This window comes from Epinephelus fuscoguttatus, linkage group LG3 (genome assembly GCF_011397635.1).
Source record: "Epinephelus fuscoguttatus linkage group LG3, E.fuscoguttatus.final_Chr_v1".
Classification (NCBI taxonomy): Eukaryota; Metazoa; Chordata; class Actinopteri; order Perciformes; family Serranidae; genus Epinephelus; species Epinephelus fuscoguttatus.
Window position 1 is genome coordinate 2,164,416 of NC_064754.1, and position 18,333 is coordinate 2,182,748.

The window sequence follows — 18,333 nt, forward strand, 5'->3', positions numbered from 1 at the left end:
TGCAGATTTCAGCTCACTGTTCATCCTGTAATGTTGTAGCCTTTACATTTATTTCTTATGTTTTCTTCTCTCCTGTAGTTGCTGCTCAGTCAGACGAGAAAGTTGAGAGGTGTGTGCGTGTCTTTAACGAACTCTCCTCCCTCTGATTTGTGCTGTTATGCTGACATCTGGTGGCCACAGGAGGGAAACACATTAAACCTGTGAAAAAGACTCCAGTTTCAAAATAAAACACTTCCACAAACAGTTTCTTCTTCTGCAGTATTTTACTGCAGTTTTATTAATCACAAAAATATGTTTTCATTCACTTTACAGCATCTGTTTTAGTCATATATATCAACATTTTCTGTCTTTAGGAACAAGGCTGACAGAGAGCTGGACATTTAAACCAAAATGTCAGGAAACCTTTTTAACCACTGTTATCTGGTAATTATGGTATTCAAACACAGGCCAAACAGCCGTCAAAAGTGATTAACATAAAACATCAAAAAATAAAATAATTACAAAATAGAAAGTCAAAGGTCCAAAAGTGAAACAGTATAAATGGTGAAAAAACATATCTTATACAGGCAAGTCTTTTTAAAAATAAGCATTGTCCTCATACGAATTTACACCGAGCAGCTCATTCTCTATAAAAATATTTTTTATTTGTTGTGAAGGCACATGGTTGTTAACTTACAGACCAATTTTGAGAGGACGTCACAGTTACATCACAGCAGTTGCAGCAGTGCACATTCTGGTGTCAGAAAAACAGCGGACATCGGAGAGAAACAGTCGACATACCCGGAATTAAAATGTCTCTTGTGCTGTTGGATGTCAGAACAGGAATACAGAACGGGACGCCGTAGTAGAAAATAAAGTTTTGTCTCCAGTTAATTGTAATCTCAATATTCAGGAGAGTGTGTTTGGTTTACATGAACTGCATTACTGATGTGGTGAAAAATAATTCATCATCATAAGGAAGTGTAAAAACTAACAGTTGTCAAACATGGATTTGTCTTATTGTCCCTGGTTAATATTTGTGGAGACGTCCACATATAATATAATTTAATGCAGAAGTAACAGACAACTTTTTAACTAGCTAGCTAACGCTGTCTTACTTCTTGATCAGAACAGAATATAGAAACTCTCACCACTGCTTATTTTAGAAAGGACACCACAAGAAAACATGTTTTTTGTTTACATAAACAGATGATGGATCGTTTGTTTCTAGCTGTCAGGGATCAGCTAAAAGTAGCACGCTAGCTACGTTAGCTACATTGCACAGTTTATGTACCAGTTCTTTTAAAAGTTGTTTTCATGTCTTGTCTGTTTTAGCTGTTGACATATAAAGCACTTCATATATCTTTTCTGTTTCTCTTTATAAATAAAGACTATTATTATTATTATTATTATCATTATTATTATTAAGACTTGAGTCACAAATTTAATGACTTTAGATTTGACTTGACCAAATCAAAAAATACTTGCAACGCGACTTTGACTACATCACCAATGACTCAGGACTTCGCTTGGACTTGAACCTTTTGGCTTGAAAACACTTGATACCTTCCCCCAAGGTCAAAGATTTAATTATTTTTTTATTTAAATTATCTGCCACAAATGAGTTAATGTCCCTTCATTTCCTCAATCAACTGACATTAACACTATTCATTCCCAGAGAGTCCACACTTGATTTCCCAAATGATCTGACAGCATTCAATCATGTAGAAGATGAGAAACACGAAGAGCTAAGAACGAGGCACCGGTTGGAAAAAAATTATACCAGCGGTAATTTTGTTCTTGTGCAAAAATTTTGCGGTAGTGAACAAAAAATTAATTACAGTCTGCAAAACATGCTGGTTTAAAATAACAGACTTCTAACTTTGTTTGGTATTTGAAGCTGCTCAAAGACTGTGAGGCTAATACTATCCTAGGTAGCAAGCTAATGCCTTTGTTACATTATATACTTCCTTTACATATGAAGATAGACATCCATTTTAAACATAAATGTCACTACCCTCATCCTTTAATGTGTCCTTTATGTTGGTATAGATACAGCCCATAGATGGCAATAGAGGGCAGAGTCAAATGTTTCACACAACTATAACGAGGCGACAATGGAAGAATTCGTAATATTGTACCTTTAAACAGAGGCCATGTTGGATGACGGTGGTCTGTGCGGCCATTATATATACACCAACATGTGGATGGAGAATTCTTTTCACTTTATTAACGATTTGTTCCGTTCTGCCATTACTTAAATTTCTAAGTCGACTCTTATGGTTGTATCTTGAACTATGCCACACTGCCTCTACTGGTTCTTCTCTGTTTCGTATGTATCTGTAAGCTTTCAGAAAACGTGCACGAATATGAACGAAATGAACGTAGAGTATGTACAAAAGTTCGTCCATCTTTCTCCTGGTAACTAATGTTGAGCATAAATGAGTCCTTAGGGGCCATACACATGCCGCATCTTTAACCACCTGGAAACCGCGAGGTCAGGCACTGGGTGCTACTTTTGTGCCTTTTCTGTGCCAGTTTTCAAGAGTGCGGCAGCAGGTTGCATCTGGGGTTGCTAAGCAACCTTAACAAGCACCGTTATCACAGCTTATTCACCTGAAATCGTGAGTGCAGAGCTGATCTTCTTCCAGGTGTCCAGGCGCTGCTTATAAATGTGTTAGCCTGTTGTCTGTGGGACCGATGTAAAGCTCTGGGTAGCTCTACAGTAAAATGATCAACTTCTCCACATTTATCACAGACTGATATTTAAGGAAGAAGGGAAAGATATCTGTTGGCTGTGATTGATTATTTCTCGTCACATGACATGCGGTGCGCTCTTCCAAAAGTTGAACTATCTCAAGGTGCAGCCATAGTGCCCTGAAAAATAGACGCTTAGACACACGTACGTGCTGCATCAGCGTTGCTCTGATGTTTGAACACGCCTGCTTCATGTCTACATTAAAGCAATGAATTTGAGGGTGCAAAATACACGGCATGTGTACGGCCCCTTACTCAGTTGTTAAAATGGCATTCCATTTAGTGAAAAGCACATTATGACTTCGTAAGAACTTGAAACTCAAGGTTGGGGACTCAGGACTTGATGTGGGACTTGTCAGTCTAGACTTGTTAACTCTTCAGTCTTGACTTGGGACTTGATTGCCAAGACATGAGACTTACTTGTGACTTGTAAAACAATGACTTGGTCCCACTTGTAAACTATAGATATTACAAGAATTATACCCACAGCCAAGTAACATCCACATCATCCACACAACATTTGTATAATAGATCATGCTGATCATACAGAAAAGATCAGGTGGTTTGATTGACAGGAGAGATGGTCAGAGGGGTGGCGTTATTGCCACTATCATTGGTACAGGGACTGAAGAATGGGAAGAGTTTCTCAGTGAAGGAGCAGCCAGTAAAGGAGTAGATAAGAGCTGCAGTATCTACGTCATAAAAGGAGACCAGACCCTCCTCATAATCCACAAACATCCCCACCTTCTGAGGCCGAGACTTCAGAGAGAGACGGACTGAAGGGTTGGCAAAAGCCTTGTACTCATTTCCATTTCTCAACCATATCGTCCAATAACCTTCCTCAGGCGTCATTTTGATCAGTCCCTTCCTGTAGATCGACTCTCTGGCCACTCCTAAATTCCATTTAGGCTTTCCTTTAACTTGAACCTGAAAGTAAAATCTGCCTGAAGAGAAACTCTGCCTTCCTAAAACAAAATTATAATGAGAAAATCTTTTCGGGTAGTCTGGGAGATTTTTCTTCACATCACCGTGTTTCACTTGTTTTCCATCACGAGACAGGACGAGTTCAGGGTGTGCTGTATCAGGATCAAGAGTCACTTCCACTGCATACTGCTGGACCCTCTTCAGCTCAGCCTCAGCGAGCAGCTTCTTCATCTGTTCACTGAGTGTCTCCTCCAGCTGAACCAAAGCTCTCACCACAGTCCCCTCATATGATGGTGGTGGGACACTGACCCCTGTCCAGTCTTTGGTAGGTGGAGCAGCTATTAGGAATGGGAAGCTTTGGAGAAGATAAAGGTGGTCTTCAGAGTGTGAGACCTGCTCCACCTCAGTCCTTCTCTTTGTCAGCTCAGAGATTTCCTGTTCCAGCTCTTTGATGAAGCCTTCGGCCTGTTTCTGTGTCATTTTCTGCTTCTCTTCTATCGTTTTGATGAGCTCATTCAGGCCTCTCTCAACAGTCTTCTTCAGATCAGTGAAGACTTGAACACCTTCTGCTACCTCCATATGCGCATTTTCCTTACCACGCTTCAGCGACTGTTTGATCTCTTGAATCTTCAGTCGTCTCTTCTGGATCATCTGCTGAATTTCAGCCTCTGTCTTTCCCAGCTCGATCTTCTTTTCTTCATATTCATCTTTCAGAGGGACAAACTCATGTGTCTTGTGATCTAATGCCGGACAGTGTGTGCAGACACACATCTGGTCGGTCTTACAGAACAGCTCCAGGGGTTTATTGTGCTTCGTACACATCCTGACTTCCAGGTTCTCCACAGGGTCGATCAGCTGATGTCTTTTCAGGCCTGACACTGTCAGATGAGGCTCCAGGTGAGTCTCACAGTAGGAGACCAGACACACCAGGCAGGACTTCAGGGCCTTCAGTTTGGTTCCAGTGCAGATGTCACAGGAAACGTTTCCTGGTTTGGACACTTGTTGCTTTGAGCTGCTGCTGCTGGCTTTCTGTTGAGTTGACTGTCTGAACTGAGCGACCATCCCAGAGAACAAAGTGTTGACCTTCAGATGAGGTTTTTTTGCAAACAGCTCTTTGCACAGGGGACACTGGGACTTGTAGTTAGTATTCCAGTGTGCAGTGATGCAGTTTTTGCAGAAGTTGTGTCCACATGGTGTGCTGACAGGATCAGTGAACACATCCAGACAGATGGAGCACCGAAACTGATCTTCAGACAGTAGACAGCTGACAGCGGCCATATCTACACACTGAGAACAAAAGTCAGAGTATTATGAAATGTTTTGTTACACGTATGTTAAACATCCTGTATGCAACATTTTAAACCTATTAATCGTTTTTTATTGCCAATGGGTAAACGATTGTGACGTAACTTTCCCCACTTTCTCAGTTGCCTATAACAGCCCCTCAACTGACTTCTATGAATAGAGGGTGCATTCAGCCCTAGAGTGGTCTCCTTTGGTCTGAATCAGGGACTCATGTTGTTCCAAAGTTGTATAATTGCCTAGAGTTGGTTGGTGTTCTCACGGCAGCATTTACAAGAGGACCAGATCAAATGCCTTGTGTGAGAAAGCTGCTCTTGATTGGTCAGAATTTCCATGTGGGAAAAATCCAGGAAGTAAAGCAAACGTTGAAGAAGAGTACACTTGCAAGATAAATGTGACACTTTCTAATGTCACAATGGAGGGACAACTACGCAGGTTGATTTTAGCGCTGCTCATCGTGGACTATATTGCTGTCATTGTTCATTTTAGTCAAAGCATACAGTTTGAAAACGAGGCGCAGCTCCAACTAGAAAACAATGTTTTGATGCATTGGATGTGCTGAATGTGCATATTAAGGCAGTACAGGAGGAGGTGCACATTAATAATCCTCCAGGACTGTAACATGCTCATGTTTAACCCAAACAATGTGTCATGTGACTGCAGTTGCTTCACATCCAGGTCGGAACACCTTCTCACCACAAACCAACCACACCAGAGTTCCTTTGGAACCGGACCGAGACCACCTCTTCAAGAAGGTCTCATCCGGTTGTGTTGGTGTGTTCACACCTGCCCAAATGAACCACACTTAGGGGGCAAACCAACTTGAGTTCGATTGAACTAAACCAAACAGGACAGGTATGAAAGCGAGCAGAGACTCTGGCCAAATTTTCTGGTAAAATCCAAAGGAGGTAATGAGAGCAATGGAGCACCCCAGGGCTGCGTTTTGAGTCCCCTGCTGTACTCCCTGTGCACACGACTGTGAAGCCACTTCCAACTCCAGTACCATCATCAAGTTTGCTGATGACACAGCTGTAGTTGGCCTGATCAAAGATAACATTGAAAAGGCCTACCTGTAAGAAGTAGAGGACCTAACCCGCTGGTTTCAGGACAACAACTTGTTCATGAACGTCAGGAAATATAAGGAGATGATAGTGGACTTTGGAAAGAAGCTGCAAAGGACTTACGCCCAGCTTAATATCCATGTCCACATCACTGAGGGCCTGAACTGGGTGCTGCATACTGACTCAGTGGTGAGAAAAGCAGAGACTGTTGGACACCTGACGAAAATCTGACAATTGTCACTCAACAATCAACAGACAACTGAATTGAAGTAAATAGCCTGTTAGCTAGTTAGCAGCCTGTTAGCTAAGCTAGCACACTATCGTACGGTCTCTCCGAAATCGACAGCAAAAGTTACATTCTTTTTAACATACTTGCGGCAATTTCAGGACCAACTTACTGTGGAGCAACATGTTCTCATTTCGACCGTGTCACATATTGACGTTTGTTCATGGACTTTCCACATACGACGTGCAAGGTACCCTGGGTGTGTTTGTTGTTGACGTTCTGGGACAGTGTGTCAAGTTCTGCCTGTTACATGCATGGTCTGTTTTCAAAATACACTTCTGTTTTTACAGGAAATTTAACATTTACATACAGCCTCTTTCAAAATAAAACCACAGCATCGGTACAAAACTGTGAATGCACGGTTTTTTCTTCCATCAACAACAAACACGTGGTTGGGTTTAGGTAAAAAGAACAGGGTTTGGCTTTACAATCTTACGAGACGCTAACACTGCTCTCTCAGGTGAAAGTTGGTGTTTGTTGGACCCATCCACCCCCCCTTCTGCCCTCCCCACTTGGACTTTCGCCGCCTTAACTTTTGTCCTTGTCCCGCTGTTTCTCCTGGACACTGTCGGGCACTGTTAAACTATAATGGCCGTGTATCATGCCGACGTTAAAGGATGTCCTTTTCAGTGACGCTGCAGATCACTGCCCAAGCGCTGGATTTCACCGACTTAGGAATGAGACTGGGCTCTACAGAGGGGAGGAGTTTCAAATTTCGCAGGCACATTGGATATCACAGAGATTCCCATAGGAACGAATGGACTTCCTGTTGACTCATCTCCTTACACATACGTACATGGAAACAAGGGGGAATGGCCTCACAGGTGTCACTAATAGCAGATTTTCTGAAAGTTACACACAAAACTTCTAATTATTTGTATGAAAATATCAAAGTATGATCACTACAATACTGAGGAACGACGTTTGGAATTCCATAGTTATGTCTCACTTCACTGAGATGTCGATCTGATGAGTGTCATTGTGAAATGAAAAGAGTGTAACTTCCTGTTTGATTGGAGCTGTAAGTTTAGTGTTAATGCTGGTTGTTGAAACACAGTAAATATGATCAGCTGTACTCACCAGTATTTGAGTCAGTTGTTGAGGAAACACCTGGTGAACTCACTTTAATGTTTCTTCAGACAGAAACACACAGACTCGTCTGGGCTGCAGCTCTGCTGTCACACTGACCAACACTGAGTTTCATTTCAGGAATGTGACGTTTAAGCTCTCCTCCTCCTCCCCTCAGTGTTGCTCCGCCTCTTACAGCAGCTCTGTTTGTGACAATGTGTTTCCCCCTTTGGGTTCTGTCACGAGTATTGTTTCAGACATTTGGCACAAGATGAGTTTAATTATGAGGGAGACTTTTAACTTTCTTTATCTTCTTTTTTCTTCAGCCACCAGAACAGGTTTCACACAAAGACGTCAGTCCCACATGTAAGAATATATCATAGGCTCAGCTGAAGACAACAGTCTGTCTACAGCTCTGCAACAATCTCACTGTCAGTCCACAATTCAGCTCACTGTTCGTCCTGTGATGTTCTAAACTTGTCGTGTTATTCTTGTATTTTCTGTCTCCTGCACTTGTTGCTCAATCAGATAACAAAGTTGAGAAGTGTGTGCGTGTCTTTAACAAACTCTCCTCCCTCTGATGTGTGCCGTCACACTGACATCCACTGGCCACAGCAGGGAAACACACCAAACCTGTGAAATCCCCTGTGATTTTGAGAGAAAGGACATCTTCAAGAAACACAAGCAAGACCAATTGCCTACGATACAGCACTTACGACTTGTTTCAAAATAAAACACTTCCACAAACAGTTTCTTTTTCTGCACAGGATTTAACTGCAGTTTTATTTATCACAAAAATATGTTTTCATTCACTTTACAGCATCTGTTTAAGTCACTGACATATATCAACATTTTCTGTCTTTTATGAACGAGGCTGAGGACTCACAGCTGGACTTATGTACCAACCTGTCATGGACTTGTTTGGAAAAAAAAATTATCTGGTTATTATAGTATTCAAACACAGGTCGAACAGCCATCACAAGTGATTTACATAAACAAAATAAAATTACAATGAAAGAAAGTTAAAAAAAGTAAATTAGTATAAAATGTAAAATAATATAATTTCTGCAGATTAAAAAATCTTTTTAAAATCAACATTACAATTATTGCAGTAGAATATTCTCTCTCATTTAGTAAATAAATGTTAATAAAATGTGTTATTATGTAAAAGGTGAGAAAAGACATTGTCGTTATTAACATCCAGAGGTGGACAGGACCCACAGCCAAGTAACATCTGCACCTGATAAACAAAATCTCTAAAGCAATCAGTACAACTGCATCCATAATTCAGTAAGTTATAGTTAAACCAATCACCAGCGATGTAACAATACCAAAAACTTGTGTTATTATATTATTGCGATAAAAAGTCCACGATACAATATTAATCACAATATTTTAAAAATGAAGAAATGATACAATAATCTTTTAAAAATCAACTTTTTTTAATCATAAACTGATGACTCTTAACTGACTCGCTGACTGGTATGATTGTGCCCACTGCTTTTCAGACAAAAACATAAATCAGAGCTCCATTTGGACAAATATCATCATTTAGTAACAATTCTTTATGTAACTTTTTATATGTATTAATTTTTTTTATTGCAACGTTTTATTGTAACGTAACTTAAAAACCACAGACTCTATGTAAAGATGGACGACATGGCAGCTCCCTAAAAGTGAGGCCGAAACATCTGGATCGCCCCCTGGTGGCTGGCTGCAGTATAGGTCATAAACTCCGCCCCCTCTATGTTAGTGGATGGGACACAGGCCAAACACTCAACATACGAATCAAATACATTTTTCCCAGATATGTTTTTTGTCATTTAAGGAAGTTCTTATCACGCTGATGTTTGCCTCAAGTGTTTGTTTTTCTTATAAGTTACATTTTAATTAGTTATATGAGTCTGTATGAAACGGGGCCAATTGGTGGGCTCACGTTCAGTGGCGCTACTCGCCATTAGTTGGATGGGTGTCTGAGCAGGAGACTTGATACAGCAGAGATCTCTACTGCGCAGACTCTGGCTCCGATTAATGTCACCTTAACAAGATATTTTAGCGTCACTTTTATATAGTGGGGGTAAGTGCAGACGCATCGTCCATCTTTATACAGACTATGTTAAAAACTTAAGGTTGGTTGCCTCTAACAGCCTGTGGACTGACTTCTATGTAAAGCACCGTAGCCAAATTTTTCAGGAAATCCAAGGGATGCGATGAACCTTAACCAAGAATTCTGCTAGAAAGTCCTCTGGGCAAAATACTGCCAACAGCGAGCTGCGTCTCTCCTCAGCTCTGCTACAGCACTAAAGTGTGCCACAGTACCTAATGTTAGCAAAGACATGGAGTCCGCTAATGTCAACAAATGATGGGTCCATGTCATTGGTCCGACAGCCCATTGGTCCGACATCCCATTAGTCCGACTGTCCGTGGTGCTGAACATTTCTGCCTTGATGGTGCGCTGCGACCGGCTCTGTGTCAGCTGGGAAAGACTTGAGGCGGAGCAGGCTCACAGCTTATGTGTTTGCCACTTTCTTTTTCATTTTAACCCACACCATGATCTTTTCCTGACCCTAACCAAGTGGCTTTTGTGCCTAAACCTAACCAGACCTTAACCACAGGGCATCATGATGATTTCGGAACGGACTTCGGAACAATGGGTTTAATATGGTCGGAACAATGGGCTGTCGGACCAATGGGTAGTTCCCCAAATGACCCACACGTACCACAACAAACTGTCCAATGCTCCGTTTCCACTGAATACATTTTGCGGAAACACTAGCATGCAAAATATATTATGATATTGTAGTTTTGGCTGGCTAATGTTAGCTTAAGTTGGCTTGCTTTCTAAGGCAGACAGATTGCTAGCAAACGTAGCTAAATACTGTAATGAATGCATAACGTCAGCTGATTCATCCAGACTCCCGCAGCCAGGGTGCCGGATTCACACAGTGAATTCAGTAGCTGTGAAGCTGTGATGCATGGATCTGCTGTTGGTTGCTTTGTGACATCAGTTGATATATAAGTAATTTGCAAATGGCAAAGCTAGTTAGTAACAAAGGCTGTGTCAGAAATCAACTCCACTACATACTACTCACTACATAGTCCAGCCTGTTTGTGTTGGTAAACAGTGATGATGTATTTTGTGGGCGGAGCTGAACTGGTGTCAGAAAGGGACAGCAGTGGTGTCGGTGTGAGCGCCAAATAAAACGTAAAAAGCACTATAACGTTTATATTTCTCAACCTATTGCAATTAGTTGTTTTTATATCCATGAGTTTATCACCTACGTGTAGCAGAAAACAGACAGTTAATTAGAATCTCAATATTTAGGCTGTAATCACTGCTGCTCAACGCTCAGTAGAGGAGTGTGTGTTAGCCTTGAATATGAACTGAATTATTTACGCAGTGAACGATAAACCATCATAAGACTTGTAAAAACTCACTTTTGTCAAGCATGGATTTGTCTTATTGATAAAAAAGTTGTGAAGACGTTCACATATAATTTAATATGGAGAAACTCATCAACGTGCTAGCACACTAGCTAGCTAACGCTGTCTGCTCATTAACACCTTGATCATAACAAAGTATATTAACTTTAACTACTGCTGACTTTAGGAGGGACACCACAAGAAAACACATTTTGAGTTTATGTTAACTTACAGCCACATCTGCATCCAGGCAGGGAAAATTAAAGGCTTGCTAACATTAGCCATGTAGCTAACGTAGCTAACATGCTACCTTTAGCTGATCGCTGACAGCTAGAAACAAACAATGATCTATCATCTGTTTATTAATCTAAACAAAGAACATGTTTTCTTGTGGTGTCCTTTTTAAAATGAGCAGTTATATTCTGTTCTAATCAAGGAGTTAATAAACAGACAGCGTTAGCTAGCTAGTTAAAAAGTTGTCTGTTTCACATTAAACTATATTATATGTGGACGTCTCCACAAATATTAGGGACAATGAGACAAATCCATGTTTGTGAGTTTTTACAATTCCTGATGATGATGATGAATTATCTGTCAGCACATCAGTAATTCAGTTCATGTAAACCAAACACACACTCCTCTACTGAGCGTCCAGCAGCCATTATATCCTGAATATTGAGATTATAATTAACTGGAGACAAAACTTTACTCTCTACTACGCATAGATCATAATGTATAAATGTGTATATTTCTGTGGTCTGCATGAACAAACTATCCTCATAAACCTTGTGGAAAAACCCAGCGTCTATACGACAGAATAGACATACATGTCTCTGGATGGAGACAGTTTTGTTCTTTGCAGTCACGTCTAGGATGTTTAATACAGAGATTTGTTAAATGGTTTTTGTTTATTACAGACAGATGTGCTGCTGAGCAGCGACAAGGACATAACACAAAGTCAAACAGCTGTATACTGACGATAAATTGCACCTCATGGCTCGGTTACTATGAACTTCTTTTTATTGTTTAATGCATTTAGAACAATGTAAATACTGCTGCCACTAGGTGGGTGCAAATACAGGCCTAAATATTATGTCATGCTGTAACTGTTGGGCTTTTTTTGTGTAAATTTTAGCAACCATAGAGGTCTTCATTTAGCTTCAAACGGCGTCCTCAGCGACATTTTTCGACAAACATGAAGGTTATCTTTTATTGTTTTCCTGTTCTGACATCCAGCGGCACAACAAGACATATGTATTCCACATATCTCAACTGTTTCTCATTGGTGTCCGCTGTTTTTCTGCCACCAGTATGCGCACGCAACCGCTATGACATAACTGTGACGTCCAATCAAAAGTGGATAATTGTGACTTTGCCATTTTGTAGCGCTGTCCGAATGTATAGTGGGATAGACTTTCTAAAATGAGCAGTGGAAAAAATGACCAAACTTTGTTATGGTCAATCCGTTTAGAAATATAAAAGGTATAGTGCTTTTTATCCGGAAAACCGCAGCTCCCCTGTTTAGTCTCTTTTTTTTTTTTCCAGTCAAGCTCTCTAATATGGCGTCGCTAGAGGCGTACCATCGGACAGCCAATGAGGCATCTGTTTCTGTATCTATGAGAGGGACATTTAAAGTCCCTAACAAAAAGTTTGCTTGTTACTCTATTGTGCAGAGTGTGTTCACTTTTCTAATCAGACAGCTGCACTAGCCCGAACACAGAGTTACAGACTACACTTGCCCCGGACAAGCACTAATTTCAAAGCCTGACAATTTACGACAAGGGGAGATAGAAGAAAGCAACGATACTAGCAAAATAATAACAATGTAATGTTGTGGTAAATTTTGTCACAGTCCAACAAAAGTATTGAGGCTTTTTTGTCACAGTATTGCTGAATTCAGCGTATGGTTACATCCCTATTTATCACTTCATTATTGAAGATACCAGAAAACAAATTTTGTCTTTAAGAAGCCTTACTCTACCGGTGACAGGGTGAAACATACTGAACTCTCATTTTGTAACCATAAAGCTACATGACACACTGAGTATCCTAATATTTATGACGGTGTCATTATTGCAGTATGAAAACATTGTCTGGTTTATATTTACACAAAGATTTCGGACTTTTGGCAATGCTTCATTGTTCAATAAATTGTTGATCATAAAAAAGATCAGCCAGTTTGATTGACAGGAGAGATGATCAGAGGTGCAGAGTTTTTACCACCATCATTATTACAGGGACTGAAGTATGGGAAGAGCTTCCCAGTAAAAGCGCAACCAGTAAAGGAGTAGATAAGAGCTGCAGCATCTACGTCATAAAAGGAGACCAGACCCTCCTCAAAATCCACAAACACCCCCACCTTCTGAGGCTGAGACTTCAGAGAGAGACGGACTGGAGGGTCGGCAAGAACTTCATACTCATTTCTATTTATCAAACATATAGTCCAGTAACCATCCTGAGGTCTCATTGTGATTACTCCCTTCCTGTTGATCGACTCTCTGGCCACTCCTAAATCCCATTTAGTCTTTCCTTTAACTTGAACCTCAAAGTAAGATCTGCCCGATGAGAAACTCTGCTTTGCTAAAACACAAAAAAAGAGAGAAAATCTCTTTGGGTTGTCTGGGAGATTCTTCTCTACATCACCAAGACTTACTTGTTTCCCATCATCAGACAGGATGAGATAGGGATTTGCTGTATCAGGATCAAGAGTCACATCCACTGCATACTGCTGGACCCTCTTCAGCTCAAAATCTGCAAGCAGCTTCTTCATCTCTTTACTAACTGTCTCCTCCAGCTGAGACACAGCTCTCCTCACAGTCCCCACATGTGGTGGATGAATGCTGACCTCTGTCCAGTCCTTGGTGGATGGAGCAGCTTTCAGGAACATGGAGCTTTGGAGAAGCTGGAGGTGGTCTTCAGAGTGTGAGAGCTGCTTCACCTCAGTGCTTCTCTTCTTCAGCTCAGAGATTTCCTGTTCCAGCTCTCTGATGAATCCTTCAGCCTGTTTCTGTGTCCTCCTCTGCTTCTCTTCTATCGTATCGATGAGCTCATTCAGGCCTCTCTCAACAGACTCCCTTAGAAAAGTAAAGACCTGAACACCTTCTGCTACCTCTCTGTCTGCATCTTCCTCACTCAGGCGGACTGAGTGTTTGATCTCCTGAATCTTCAGTCGTCTCTTCTGGATCATCTGCTGAATTTCAGCCTCTGTCTTCCCCAGCTCAGCCTTCTTTCCTTCATATCCTTCTTTCAGAGGAACAACATCATGTGTCTTGTGGTCTGAAACATGGCAGAGCATGCAGACACATGTCTGGTCGGTCTTACAGAACAGCTCCAGAGGTTTATCGTGCTTCGTACACATCCTGTCTTCCAGGTTCTCCACAGGGTCGATCAGCTGATGTCTTTTCAGGCCTGACATTGTCAGATGAGGCTCCAGGTGAGTCTCACAGTAGGAGACCAGACACACCAGGCAGGACTTCAGGGCCTTCAGTTTGGTTCCAGTGCAGACGTCACAGGGAACTTCTCCTGGTTTGGACACTTGTTGCTTTGAGCTGCTGCTGCTGGCTTTCTGTTGAGCTGACTGTCTGAACTGAGCGACCATCTCAGAGATGAAAGTGTTGATTTCAAATTCAGGTCTTGTGTTAAATAACTTTTTACACACAGGACACTGGCACCTGTTGCTAATATTCCACTTCGTAATGATGCAGTTTTTGCAGAAGTTGTGTCCACATGGTGTGCTGACAGGATCAGTGAACACATCCAGACAGATGGAGCACAGAAACTGATCTTCAGATGGCAGATTGCTGGCAGCAGACATATCTACACACTGAAAGCAAAAGTGAAAGCATTATAAAACCTGAGAACAAGATTTTCATTGCCAATGACTGCTGTAACTGCTACTAGAAACACTTTACATGTGCAGGTGTCACTAATAACAGATTTTCTTAAAGTTACATACAAAAAATCAATCCCCGGCTGGGTCATACCAAAGACTATAAAAATGGGACCCACTGCCTCCCTGCTTGGCACTCAGCATCAGGGGTTGGAATTGGGGGGTTAGATCACCACATGATTCCGCTACTGCTCACCGCTCCCTCAGGGGATGGGTCAAATGCGGAGAACAAATTTCACACACTCAGGTGTGTGACAATCAGTGGAACTTTAATCTGTAATCTTTAAACTTCTAATTATTTGTATGAAAATATCAAAGTATGATCACTACAATACTGAGGAACGACGTTTGGAATTCCATAGTTATGTCTCACTTCACTGAGATGTCGATCTGACGAGTGTCATTGTGAAATGAAAAGAGTGTAACTTCCTGTTTGATTGGAGCTGTAAGTTTAGTGTTAATGCTGGTTGTTGAAACACAGTAAATATGATCAGCTGTACTCACCAGTATTTGAGTCAGTTGTTGAGGAAACACCTGATGAACTCACTTTAATGTTTCTTCAGACAGAAACACACAGACTCGTCTGGGCTGCAGCTCTGCTGTCACACTGACCAACACTGAGTTTCACTTCAGGAGTTTGACACTGAAGCTCTCCTCCTCCTCCCCTCAGTGTTGCTCCGCCTCTTACAGCAGCTCTGTTTGTGACAATGTGTTTCCCCCTTTGGGTTCAGTCACAAGTATTGTTTCAGACATTTGGCACAAGATGAGTTTAATTATGAGGAAGACTTTTAACTGTCTTTATCTTCTTTTTTCTTCAGCCACCAGAACAGGTTTCACACAAAGACGTCAGTCCCACATGTAAGAATATATCATAGGCTCAGCTGAAGACAACAGTCTGTCTACAGCTCTGCAACAATCTCACTGTCAGTTGCACATTCAGATGAGAAAGTTGAGAAGTGTGTGCATGTCTTTAACAAACTCTCCTCCCTCTGGTGTGGGAGTGTGTCACACTGACATCTGGTGGCCACAGCAGGGAAACACACCAAACCTGTGAAATCCTCTGTGACTTTGAGGACAAGGCTCAAGTTTCAAAATGAAACACTTCCACAAACAGTTTCTTCTTCTGCACAGGATTGTACTGCAGTTTTATTCATCACAAAAATATGTTTTCATTCACTTAACAGCTCAACATTTTCTGTCTTTTAGGAACAAGCTGAGGACTCACAGCTGGACTTATGTACCAACCTGCCACGGCCTTGTTCATGTGTTGTTGTGTAATTAGTGAAAGAGTATAATTTAAACAGGCTTAAAATCTTTTTTTAAGGTATTTATATAAAATGGCATCACTTCATCATCAACTCAGACTTTAATGCCAAATATTCTAGCTTTGGTTCAATATACTCAAACTTCACATTACATTTTTATAATAATTTCACACACACACACACACACACACACACACACATATAAAACAAAAGAAAGCAAAATCACTAATAACACAACAAGTGAGTGGTCATATTTAAAGCCCCTGCAGATTGGAATAATTTACCTGCTGAAATAAGATCCATTTCATCACTGAATTTGTTTAATCTCGTCTTCTTACTTTGAGATGGATTGCTCCTGTTATCGTTGATGCTGTCACTGTTGTATACTGCATATACTGTGTATGCTGATGTTTATACTCGATATAATCTGGTGATCCACTCACAATCTCGTGCTTCAACTGTAAAGTTGCATTAGTTTATTGGTGTATAGTTCTGTTCTTTGTTTTTGTTTGTCCTTGTTTTTTTTTCTTGGTTTAGTTTGTCTGTCTGTAAGTCTTGACAATTAGTTGTTGATATAAGTTGTGATATATATTGGGACCCCCTCGAAAAAGAGATGTTACATCTCAAGGAGATTATCCGAATAAATTAAACTCTAATTATATATATATATATATATATATATATATATATATATATATATATATATATATATATATATATATATATATATATATATATATATATATATATACTTTTCACTAAGTGTATGATTCTGAAATGATTCCCGGTATTTTATTTTGAAAATTGTAACCGGAAGTGAAGCTGCTTTCTGTTTTGTAAACTTGATAGTGAGGTGGGGGGGCAGCTGGTTCACACAAACTTCTCCAGTTATGTTTCATGTTAAATCAGTGACCCCGGCTCTGTGAGGGCAGTTATCGGTCTAAGTATCCGGGTGAGGGTCGTCGGGCACCGGGCTCCTCTGATTCGTACAGCCGCTGTTAGCCTGCGGATGCTAACTTCAGCTAGCCTGAAGCTACCGTCGCTCCGAAGTCGCCACACAGCAGCAGGACGAGCCGAGCTCCCTCCAGTCCTGCCGACTCCTGCTCGTTTTTACCCCCCACCGGCGGACCGCCAGCACAGGGAGTGATGTGGAAAGTAACTTTACAGGCGCTGGGTGTTCTGCTGTCGGCCTGGTTCTTCGGGAACTTTGTTTTGGGCTGGTTTCAACAAAACAACGTCAAACCCCAAACGCAGCACAGCGAGCATCCGAGCAGAGCCGCAGACAGCCAGGACCAGAGCTGCTTCTGCCATGTAAGTGACACCGACACGGTGCTGCTGGAGCCTCGCAGCCGGTACCGGGTCATTACGGGCTCATAATTATATGTGGAAGCTTTACATGTGTAAATACGACACGGCAACAGCAGCCATTCAGGAAATCTTCTAGCATTTTCTACTGTCATCTTAATTTGACGTCACCGTGTGATGCTAGCTAGCAGCAGCAGCATCTCAGTGTGTGTGTGTGTGTGTGTGTGTGTGTGTGTGTGTGAAGTATTATTACACATTATTACAGTCTTTGTTAACCCTCTTACACTTTAACATTAAAAGTTAGCACTTACACTCAAACCTGCAAATGATAATGACAAAACTTTATCTAACGACGTCTCAGTCAAGATTTATTCGCCACATATCTCGTTTTAAAATTAAATTACATCACGTGTTGGCGTCATATCTAAATTATTTCACATTTTACTGCGTCGTGTCCTCATATAAATATTTCTCAGCATGTCGGAGCTCAGTAAAATAGAAAATGTGTACAAATGAAATCCGTTTAAACATCAATAATCAGCCCCCTTTTTTTGGTCACATTTTTGTTGTTGTTAAAACAGTATGTGTGTACTAACACCTTCCTTTAACCCCCGCCACCCATCTCAAACTCAGAAAGACACAGAGGAACGCACACATATTAAAAACCTCAATAAAGATTAATAGAATACAAACAGGAAGTCAATAAGGTGAAATAAAGAAAAGAGGGAACTGCAGTAAGAAGGGTGCTCGAAGTGTTCACTTCCAAAAAATGAAGGGATTGAGGATAAATTCGGGTCCAGAGAAATAGGACCTCTTTTTAAAATTTTTATTTATTTATTTAAAGTAATATTGTACCTTTTTCTAATGACAGAAAATATATTAAATAACTTCGCCAGAATGCAGTAGAATTTAATTTACGTTTTTCTCTAATAAATCTGTGTGGTATGAAAAAAAGCTCTTCCCTGGTGAGACCAGCTGGTGAAAGACTGTAAACTGCAAACTATTTCATTTCCTGAGTAGGTAGAGCGTGGTGTACCGTGATTGGCTGTTGCAGAGCGCCGCCTCTTGCCCTCT

At 40.9% G+C, this 18,333-nt stretch overlaps 4 protein-coding genes across 5 annotated transcripts in view; 1 reads left to right on the forward strand and 3 right to left on the reverse strand.

Moving 5' to 3' along the window:
- Positions 1 to 7,495, reverse strand: part of LOC125886161 (GTP-binding protein 2-like) — a 46,492-nt gene extending 38,997 nt beyond the window's left edge. The window contains exon 1 of the mRNA XM_049572166.1: positions 7,390 to 7,495. The gene's annotated coding sequence lies outside the window, so the exon portion shown is untranslated. The remainder of the gene's footprint in view (positions 1 to 7,389) is intronic.
- LOC125886164 (E3 ubiquitin-protein ligase TRIM21-like) lies at positions 245 to 15,220 on the reverse strand. Of its 2 annotated transcripts, none has more exons than XM_049572169.1 (2): positions 15,194 to 15,220; positions 245 to 4,947 (listed from the first exon to the last, which is right to left on the reverse strand). In XM_049572169.1, exon 2 carries the CDS (start codon positions 4,936 to 4,938, stop codon positions 3,292 to 3,294), a length of 1,647 nt encoding a protein of 548 aa, XP_049428126.1. In that variant the 5' UTR covers positions 4,939 to 4,947; positions 15,194 to 15,220; the 3' UTR covers positions 245 to 3,291. The 2 variants fall into 2 exon arrangements, with proteins under 2 accessions (XP_049428126.1, XP_049428125.1); XM_049572168.1 differs by lacking the exon at positions 15,194 to 15,220 and adding an exon at positions 7,390 to 7,511.
- LOC125886169 (E3 ubiquitin-protein ligase TRIM21-like) lies at positions 8,147 to 15,317 on the reverse strand. The gene is made up of 2 exons (XM_049572177.1): positions 15,194 to 15,317; positions 8,147 to 14,623 (listed from the first exon to the last, which is right to left on the reverse strand). Exon 2 carries the CDS (start codon positions 14,612 to 14,614, stop codon positions 12,971 to 12,973), a length of 1,644 nt encoding a protein of 547 aa, XP_049428134.1. The 5' UTR covers positions 14,615 to 14,623; positions 15,194 to 15,317; the 3' UTR covers positions 8,147 to 12,970.
- A 1,440-nt stretch (positions 15,318 to 16,757) lies between these two features.
- Positions 16,758 to 18,333, forward strand: part of ero1b (endoplasmic reticulum oxidoreductase 1 beta) — a 28,581-nt gene continuing 27,005 nt past the window's right edge. Inside the window, exon 1 of the mRNA XM_049572183.1 lies at positions 16,758 to 17,265. Within this exon, the coding sequence (XP_049428140.1) occupies positions 17,101 to 17,265 (165 nt within the window). The 5' untranslated portion in view covers positions 16,758 to 17,100. The remainder of the gene's footprint in view (positions 17,266 to 18,333) is intronic.